Source organism: Notothenia rossii, assembly GCF_949606895.1.
Source record: "Notothenia rossii genome assembly, chromosome: 4".
NCBI lineage: Eukaryota > Metazoa > Chordata > Actinopteri > Perciformes > Nototheniidae > Notothenia > Notothenia rossii.
In genome coordinates, this window is record NC_136902.1 from 5,197,415 (window position 1) to 5,206,890 (window position 9,476).

At 41.8% G+C, this 9,476-nt stretch overlaps 1 protein-coding gene across 1 annotated transcript; it reads right to left on the reverse strand.

The window, feature by feature from the left end:
• Nucleotides 1-6,873: 6,873 nt before the first annotated feature.
• On the reverse strand, nt 6,874-8,093 carry LOC307037869 (zona pellucida sperm-binding protein 3-like). The gene is made up of 6 exons (XM_079679065.1): nt 7,870-8,093; nt 7,669-7,774; nt 7,485-7,570; nt 7,194-7,285; nt 7,059-7,125; nt 6,874-6,991 (listed from the first exon to the last, which is right to left on the reverse strand). Exons 1-5 carry the CDS (start codon nt 8,076-8,078, stop codon nt 7,061-7,063), a joined length of 558 nt encoding a protein of 185 aa, XP_079535191.1. The 5' UTR covers nt 8,079-8,093; the 3' UTR covers nt 6,874-6,991; nt 7,059-7,060.
• Between the last annotated feature and the right edge of the window lie 1,383 nt (nt 8,094-9,476).

Sequence of the window (9,476 nt, forward strand, 5' to 3'; positions counted from 1 at the left end):
TTCATACAAGAACCAGAAAACATAAACATTCAACACAATGTTTGCCCATTTTTAACATAATAACAGTTTGTATAGTGTGTGTGATGTGAAGTCTATGTGTGAGTGTGTGTGGGTGTGTGTATGTGTATGAGCGGCACTGAAGCCAAACTTCCCCAGGCCGGTTATTCCCATAGACCTCTAAACAAACGAGACCATATTAATTTGAACCAAATAACAGTTTGTATAATGTGAGTATGTGTATGAATGTGGATGTGCGTGTTTGTATGTGTGTGAGTGTTGGCGTCTGTGTGTGTGTGTGTGGGCGTGTGTGTGTGTGTGTGTGTGTGTGTGTGTGTGTGTGTATGTGTGTGTGTGTGTGTGTGTGTGTGTCTGTGTCTGTGTCTGTGTCTGTGTGTGTGGTGTTAGAAGTGACAGAATTAATGCAGTATGATTTAAGATTATACAAATTAGTGTTTCAATGCCTGTATCTCAATCAGAGTCACATGAATCACAATGCTGGCAGATAAAGTTTGGTTGACCTGCAGTGCATAACTCGTGTGCCCACTTCTTACAAAATAGGCACTGAAGCCACAATTCCCTAGGCCGGCTATTCCCATAGGACTCTAAACACACCAAACAGTAGTCATCATCCTCAGACTCCGACTCAGATGATCTAATTTTCTTACTCTTTTTAGGAGCAGGAGCTTTGGATGGAGCTTTTGGTTGTGGTTTCTTGCTCTTTTTGAAAAGCCTCTTCTTTTTTGTTCCGGCCTTTTGCTCTTCGAGTTGTCTTTTGACTGGTGTGTCAGTCAGGATGGCGGTCTTCCTCTTCCTCCTGACGGCACCACCAACTTTCCTAGGTCCAGCTTTAGGGAAAGGCCGCAGGTCTTCTGGGGTGCAGAGACCTCTCCCAGTGCCTGCAGAAAAACCACTTGGTCCAGGCACAGCATCATCAGTATCTGGGTGAAGCTGTTGCACAGCATTGTCAGTATCTGGGTGAAGCTGTTGCACAGCATTGTCAGTATCTGGGTGAAGCTGTTGCACAGCATTGTCAGTATCTGGGTGAAGCTGTTGCACAGCATCATCAGTATCTGGGTGAAGCTGTTGCACAGCATTGTCAGTATCTGGGTGAAGCTGTTGCACAGCATTGTCAGTATCTGGGTGAAGCTGTTGCACAGCATTGTCAGTATCTGGGTGAAGCTGTTGCACAGCATCATCAGTATCTGGGTGAAGCTGTTGCACAGCATTGTCAGTATCTGGGTGAAGCTGTTGCACAGCATTGTCAGTATCTGGGTGAAGCTGTTGCACAGCATTGTCAGTATCTGGGTGAAGCTGTTGCACAGCATTGTCAGTATCTGGGTGAAGCTGTTGCACAGCATTGTCAGTATCTGGGTGAAGCTGTTGCACAGCATCATCAGTATCTGGGTGAAGCTGTTGCACAGCATTGTCAGTATCTGGGTGAAGCTGTTGCACAGCATTGTCAGTATCTGGGTGAAGCTGTTGCACAGCATTGTCAGTATCTGGGTGAAGCTGTTGCACAGCATTGTCAGTATCTGGGTGAAGCTGTTGCACAGCATTGTCAGTGTCAGGGTGCAGCTCATCAGGGGCAGCAACAAGATTCGCAGTTGGGACTGGGTTTGCCCGGTCTGTAACAAAAGATGGGGCAAAGTCCTGCTCTGGAAACACATCTCTGTTGAAGGGGAAAACTCCTGTCACCCTGAATCCTGCTTGGCTGTTCATTGGGCTTGCAGCTAATGGGTATGCTGTGGCGACAACGCCAGGCACATCATAGATTGACATGGGTTTGCCAGGGTTGTTAAGCATCCATGCCTCGCAAGCTGTGTTGACATACCTCTTTAGAGGCCCATACACTGTGCGGTCAAGAGGCTGTAGCCGGTGGGAACAGTGGGGGGGGGAATGACAGCATGACGACACCATTCTCTTTGGCATAGTTCAAGCCACCGATGGAGAGATGGGACTCATGGTTGTCAAGCATTAGAAGACATGGCTTCTCTTTTGTGCATTTTGTGTTTGCCACAAAATGCTTCAGGAATTCAATGAAATTGTCCTCTTTCATCCATCCTGATGGGTTTGCACCTCCTTTGCAACCCGTAGGACCATTCTGAATAAAATGGTCCCTGAAATGCACCCTCGGGAAGACAAAATATGGAGGAATGCTGTTCCCTGTGGCTGAAACGGCACAGGCGAGGGTCACGAGTGTCCCTCGCTCAGCAGAGGTAATTGACCCCACTTGCTTGTACCCCCGCCTGGCAATGACCTTGTTCGGTCTATGGACAGTTGTTATACCTGTCTCGTCCATATTCCAGATGTCACCTGGAGGAAACTTGTGCCTGCGCATCACCATTTCAAGGTTGTCAAAGAAGGCTGGGACATTCACCTTATTGAAGCTCGTGGCACGAGCAAGGCTTGTGGCCTCTGGCTTCCTGATGGAAAGAGAAGGGTGCCTCTTCAAAAAGCCAGTAAACCAATCACAGCCGGCCTGCTGTAGCTCTATCCAAGACTCAGGCACCTTGATGTTGCGTGCCACAGCAAGCTGAAAGGCTAGCTTTTTCACCTCCCTGGGTGAAAGGCCAAAATATATGTCGGCTGACTTGCACAGATATGCAACCAGCTCCCTTTCCACATCTGTGGAAAACATTTGTCGGTTCTTAATGTAACCAACAGCTACACTTAGCTCTTTCTTGCCTTCAATTTCATCCTGGCTTATTTTTTGGCAGTATCTGCTAAGTGTGCGGTATGGTATTTGGAAGTCCTTAGCTGTACTCCTGATGCTTTGGTTTTGTGTCTTCACCTGTCTGGCTGCCTCTAGCATAACCTGTGCTGGTGTCTTTCCTCGCTCTGTTTTTCTTAAAAAATTCCTGACCATTTTAACCCCTACAAGAACATTTTAAATGTTTAAAAATGATTCCAAATACAAAATTAATATTTGCAATACATTTAATTTAATATGCAATACATTTAATAGATCTTGAGCAATGAACATACAATCCTGATAAAAAAGACACAGATAATGTATTATAATATAACATAAAACATAATATAATAGTATTATATAATATTCATTATGTTTAACATTTGTAAAATGCATAAGTTAATACAATTGTAAACAAATGGCTATACCGGGGTTGGTTGGCACATGTGCCAACCAACCCCAAAATCAGTGTGCCAACCAACCCCACCCATATTAGGACACACCTCTTAACTAAAATGATGTTAGCCAGCTTGCACCACTCACCACAAACTTTCAAATGTCATATACAAATATAGCTGATTCCTATGTCTATCAACTGAAATGAATATATTTTCTATATCTCTATGTAACACAGCTCTATAATGTATTCAGTGGGGGGGGCATTTTTTTTGTTTTGACACTGCAAAATGTAAAAGTTGTCCTCACCTCAAAAGATAGTGACCTTCAGATGTTTTGATAGAATTAGAATGTTCAGGTCAAGAGGTCAATCATTTTAATGTAACATTTTTTGGACAGTGCCCTCTACAGGCCTGGGAAATAACTGTGTGCCAACCAGCCCCGCTCTCCCCTACTTTTTCACAGCATTTGCATCGTTCACAGAATGACAAGATGAAAGCCACAATAGTGATACAAAAGGCCCAAAAGCCACCGTAATGCTGAAGAAAGATAAAGAAAGAAAGATGGTTATATTATAACAGCAAAACTGCATTCCTGTTGTTTTTTTTAATATGGAAGTGATTCTGGTAAAGTAGATCGAGAGCGGAAGCACTCACCTGGGAAGAGTTTTTCAGTTCTTCAATGATGACTCTTTGGTTGTCCGTGATATTCGCCTCAGCTTTGCAGGCTAACTGTACCTGTTTCTCAGAGCCGTCATTCTTACAGCAAACATACCAGTCTCCATCGAGGAGCACAAAAGCAACCCACAGCAGACCAACTAAGAAAGCCTTGAGAATGTGAAGGAAATAAAAACACCAAGGAACTTCGTGGCATTTAGTGCATGAGCACCAGTTTCTACAGGCACTTTGAAAATAACTGTTTGTCCACAGTGTGAAGAAAGTCATTATTAAGACTGGCAGAACCATGAACGAGTCGCAGCCTGAGTGTTGTGGTTCGCAATCGCACGCCAAGTCCTTTTCAAGCAGAATATTGTAGGTCAGGGGTGCCCACACTTTTTTGGCTGGTGAGCTACTTTTGAAATGACCAGCTCTACCAACCAAAAATAAAATCCCAAATTGCAAGGGGGCTGAATAACATGTTTTATTTATAACAACTCTATTTGGGTTCTTGAACAGAAACAAATACATAAAACTCAAAACACATGTTAACCTCTCTCCCTCTCCTCTCTCTCTGTTAAGAAACACATAACAAGCAGGCTAAGAAACCACTCTCCAATAAGCAAGTGGAATGGATTTGATAGTGAAGCACTGACACAGCTCTCTACAAAGTGTGGCGAGTGGATAGACCGATTCACGGACTTTCTACATGGTTAAAGTGGGGGGGTCAAAACTAATCATTTCAAAAAGTGTCATATAATGGCTGCGACGCCCATGATACAAAAAAGACAGTTCCTCTCCTAGTTCAATAAATAATAGGCTAAATCATCATCTCTTTAGTCATGAAGCACAGAGACAGCTCTGGTTAAAGTCACAAATGACATTCTAATAGCCTCAGACAAGGGACTTGTCTCTATTCTTGTCTTGCTCGATCTTAGTGCTGCATTTGATACTATCGACCATGATATCCTATTGCAAAGACGAGAGCACTTAGTTGGCATACAGGGAACTGCTTTAGGCTGGTTTAGGTCCTATCTATCTGAACGCTCTCAGTTTGTACGTGTCAACGATGAATCTTCCATGCAAACCAAAGTTAGCCATGGAGTGCCACAGGGCTCAGTGCTTGGACCTATTTTGTTCACACTATATATGCTTCCGTTAGGCAATATTATAAGGAATCATTCTGTAAACTTTCATTGTTATGCGGATGATACTCAACTATATTTATCAATCAAGCCTGATGAAATTAATCATCTAAATAAAATTCAAGACTGCCTCAAGGACTTAAAAACGTGGATGACCTTACATTTTTTGATGTTAAACACGACCAAAACTGAAGTTATTGTACTTGGCCCGAAGAATCTACAAAACAAATTATCTAAAGATATATTAACTATGGATGGCATTAATTTGGCCTCCAGTGAGACTGTAAGGAATCTTGGTGTTATATTTGATCAGGATTTATCCTTTAACGCCCACATAAAATCAATTTCAAGGACCGCCTACTTCCATCTACGTAACATTGCAAAAATCAGGCATATCTTGCCTCAAAACGATGCAGAGAAACTAGTCCATGCATTTGTTACTTCAAGGCTCGATTATTGTAACTCCTTATTATCAGGGTGTACCAAGAAGTCAGTCAAGTCGCTTCAGCTGATTCAAAATGCTGCAGCTCGTGTAGTAACCAGAGTTAGGAAAAGGGACCACATTACTCCTGTTCTGGCTGCCTTACACTGGCTCCCTATAGAACACAGCATAGAATTTAAAATTCTTCTTCTCGCCTACAAAGCCCTTAATGGGCAGGCGCCATCTTACCTTAAAGAACTCATTATACCCTACTGTCCTACTAGGGCATTGCGTTCCAAGAATGCAGGGTTGTTGGTTGTTCCTCGAGTCTCCAAAAGTACAATGGGAGCCAGAGCCTTTTCTTATAAAGCTCCACTTTTGTGGAATCAGCTTCCCGTTTGTGTTTGGGCGGCAGATACCCTATCCGTTTTTAAGAGTGCGCTTAAGAACTTCCTTTTTGATAAAGCTTATAGTTAGGGATGATTAGATTCAGCCCCTAGTTTTGCTGATATAGGCTTAGTTTGTCGGGGGACATCTTACTTCTTCCTTCTCTCTGTCTATACCTGTGTACTCTCATGTTCCGATTAACCCAGCTTCCCCAAATGTCTTTCTTTTTGGTGTCTATATACGCCGGGATCCGGAGTCATGGATGATCCTGCGGTCCTGTGTCATGGATCGCGAGTCCTGGATCATAAGTCCTGGATGGATATCCTCATGGATTCATCTTCCTATTATACACATGCATTTCCAAACATTTGGACTACCTATGTTGCAAATGTATTATCTTTTCAATTTACACACGGCATCTATTGCACGTCTGTCCGTCCTGGGAGAGGGATCCCTCCTCTGTTGCTCTCCCTGAGGTTTCTCCATTTTTCCCTTTAAACTTTGGTTTTTCTCCAGAAGTTTTTCCTTGTACAATGAGGGTCTAAGGACAGAGGGTCTAAGGACAGAGGGTGTCGTATTGTCATACTGATATTCTGTACAAACTATGAAGTCCACTGAGACAAATGTAACATTTGTGATATTGGGCTATATAAATAAACATTGATTGATGAAGCAAAACAGCAACATATTTCAGCTAAGGTGAATAGGAGCGATAGAGTGTATTATGTACCAAGAATCAGTCTGCAATTGACAGAGTTTGACAATTACATGTTGAACAAGTCAATACAACAAAAAAAGGGCCAATAGAGTACAGTGCGGAAAGCTTTGCATCCATTCTTTTCATTGTTCAGCCATAATATTCTTTGGACAATTACTGAGTTTAGCCTTAACCTGCTTGAAGAATACAGAATTAACAGTTAATGCTTATCATGTAAGTATTTTTAGAGTTCTTGTTTGGAAATTTGAACAAAAAGTTGAACGTGATCATATTGCTTTCAAAGATTTAGTGTGATCAATATTTCTCGGACATTGACACAGGAAAAAAGTTCTTGACATTGAACAGAGCTGGAAATGTTCCCAGAAATAAGACCAGGTCATCAAGATTCAGTAATACAGCTCAGTTTAAACCATTTCACACAAAAGGCAAGTCAAACCCAATAACTTGAGAACTTCAACTTTTTTTTTTTTTTTTATTTTTTATTAAATTGGCCACATACAATCTGAAATGCAAAGAGAACCAAGAATAAAAACCAAATTCAGATTGAAGAAACCAGTCAGCGAAATGGATCCATTCCTGTTGGGAGAACAAAGTTTAATATAGCCGTTCAGGATAAATGTATATTGCAATACGAAACCCTTACCTTCAGGAATTCATATCTATGATGGTAAATGGCCCAATGACTGCTTTTTGCACCATTCCATGGTTCTCTGCAAAAATATATATTTTAGTACAAGTCAACCAAACAAGTGTAATACAGCAGAAGTTGTGTACATACCTGACGCAACACTCCTCTGCCTCCTTGACTTGCATTTCGATTCACAGCAGTCACAAAGATTGCTCTGGGCCAAGTTGTCCAGCAACTCCCAACTGAGTTCATGAAGATTGGATGAAAAGATAATTAAAATGCATCTCAACTCTTTCAAATAAAGTCTCCACAAAGTTTGAATAGTTATGAACGGGATCCATCTGCATCTTCAGTAGACTGGGTTTAAGCTGAATAAGTCATCTCATGTAAAACAAATTAACCTACAAGTCAAATTCTGATATATTAAAGTACTATTTTTACCCATGCCCTTCGACAAAGTGGCAGGCTTTCTTAGTGCTGTCAAGACCATTGGGATCCCAAGCCAAAAGTTTGCAGTGGATAAAGACCTGTTGAGTAGAGGGGAAATATAGGCGTCATGGCATAAATTAATCTCAGTTTCCACAATAAAACCTTGAATCTGAAATAAATGTAAAGGCCAATTTACCTCTTCTCCCATAGCAAACGTAAAGGTCTGAAGTGATAGGCGGATCTCCGATGACTTTTGCCTTGGTTCGAATTTTGATCGTGACGACACACTTTCCAAAAGACAACTGTTGGGTTAAAGAAAATGTATTAGCATTACTACCAAGGTTTCCACCAAAATACGTTTTTTTTGTTTTAAATCAATGCTCATTGCCGAGAGTACCCTTTATTGGAGATGATAGGGTACATGGTGCTTTCAGGGTACAGCTCTGGTGTGGTAGCTGCTACACATTCCTCAAGAAGCAGCAGCAAGGGCTGATGGGTGTTCTGCACCACACTAGCCATGATGGGGATGATGGAGCCCAGAGGAAAGCGTGTAGATTCAGCAGGGCCTGAGAAGTCGTCTAGGGCAGTAAACAGAGGAAGAGTCATTAAGTTACAAAAGTCAGGGAGAGCTGCCGTTCGTAGAGAGTTTCTCATGTTGTTTACCCACCATTCATGAGGCCAATGTTAAACTGCAGATCTCCTAGACTGTAGGTTTTAAACACCGGGTCATAGATCGTAGCATACCAGTCTTTGGGCCTGCACAAAATAAAGCAGAAGGGTACAGAAAATGCTGCAAAGTGAAACTATTGAACTTTTTAGAGCAAGCTTGTTTACTCCTACGGACAAATTCTTTATTCTTATTCCGCCGGGTTATTTTGTCCATCTTCTTCTCCCACATCGCAGAAACTCCGTTCAAATATTACTTCTCATTCATAACTTTCATAATTCCCGCGATACATCCCAGAATTTCCCATTTTTAACATGGAAGTCAATGGAGAAACTCTTCAGACTTGAAAAATCGTCATGAAACTTCAACTGCAAACTGTTCCTTCACACTTTCACTTAGAAACATCATTCCAACTTTAAAATGTTACACATCTTTCTGACATTATTCATATCAAACAACTTTTAAATCAGATTCATACTTTTAGAAATATTAAACATTGCTCAGACCTTGGTAAAGAGGCCTTCTTCCGATTTTAACATTAGTGTGTATTGCTCAGCTCGTTAATGCTAGAGTGCTTGAGTCACAGCTAGAGTGGAGGACTGCTTGAAATTCGCCTTCATATATATATTTTTAAACCTGCCATAATTCCCAAACCCTACACTCCTGAGACATCATTTTTCATGAGAAATGTAGAAAAACATCTCGTAGCTCCATTAAAGCCCATTCAGGCTCATCGTTCCTCACAGCAGCACACAGTTGGTCTGCCAAAAATGCCACATTATTGACCCAAAACTACAAACAAAGCACACTTCAGATGCCAAGGGTTCTTGAGATGCTTCACACGTTGAAATTTCACCGATAAATGTTACGGTTCTTCGACAAAACGTTCACATGCAACATGTTTATCTCATTCAGAACAATGGAAAGGCTCTCCTCTCACTGATAACTGCACATCACCATGGGAACCTTTGATCTCTGGGCTCAAGGACAGGTGTTTCATAACGTCGTTAGCTCAAACACCTGTGTGATGGAACATGATGATGTCATAACGCCAACTGACATGCTCAGAACTCCACCAATCATCACATGATGGTTAACACTGTGGCCCTGAACAGCTCTACATCAAATCTGATGTTACTATGGCAACGCATCCCTCGCCTTAAAACACGATTTCGCTGTAACTCCAATGGACAAGGTCCAATCGTCCCCCAATCTTCACTTGTATATCACCGTCCATGCCTCAACAGCTGTACACCAAATCTGAGATCTCACCAAATGCCGTTTCCATGGAAACGCATCCCTCGCCTTAAAACACGATGTTGTTGTGATACCTAAGC

Excerpts from the sequence above, each read along its gene's own strand:
- LOC307037869 (XM_079679065.1), bottom strand. The coding sequence starts at position 8,078 with ATGACTCTTCCTCTGTTTACTGCCCTAGACGACTTCTCAGGCCCTGCT. Across the intron at positions 7,775-7,869 it reads CCTATCATCTCCAATAAAGG|TTGTCTTTTGGAAAGTGTGT; the intron begins GTACTCTCGGCA and ends TTAACCCAACAG. Across the intron at positions 7,286-7,484 it reads CACTTTGTCGAAGGGCATGG|TTGGGAGTTGCTGGACAACT; the intron begins GTAAAAATAGTA and ends TCATGAACTCAG.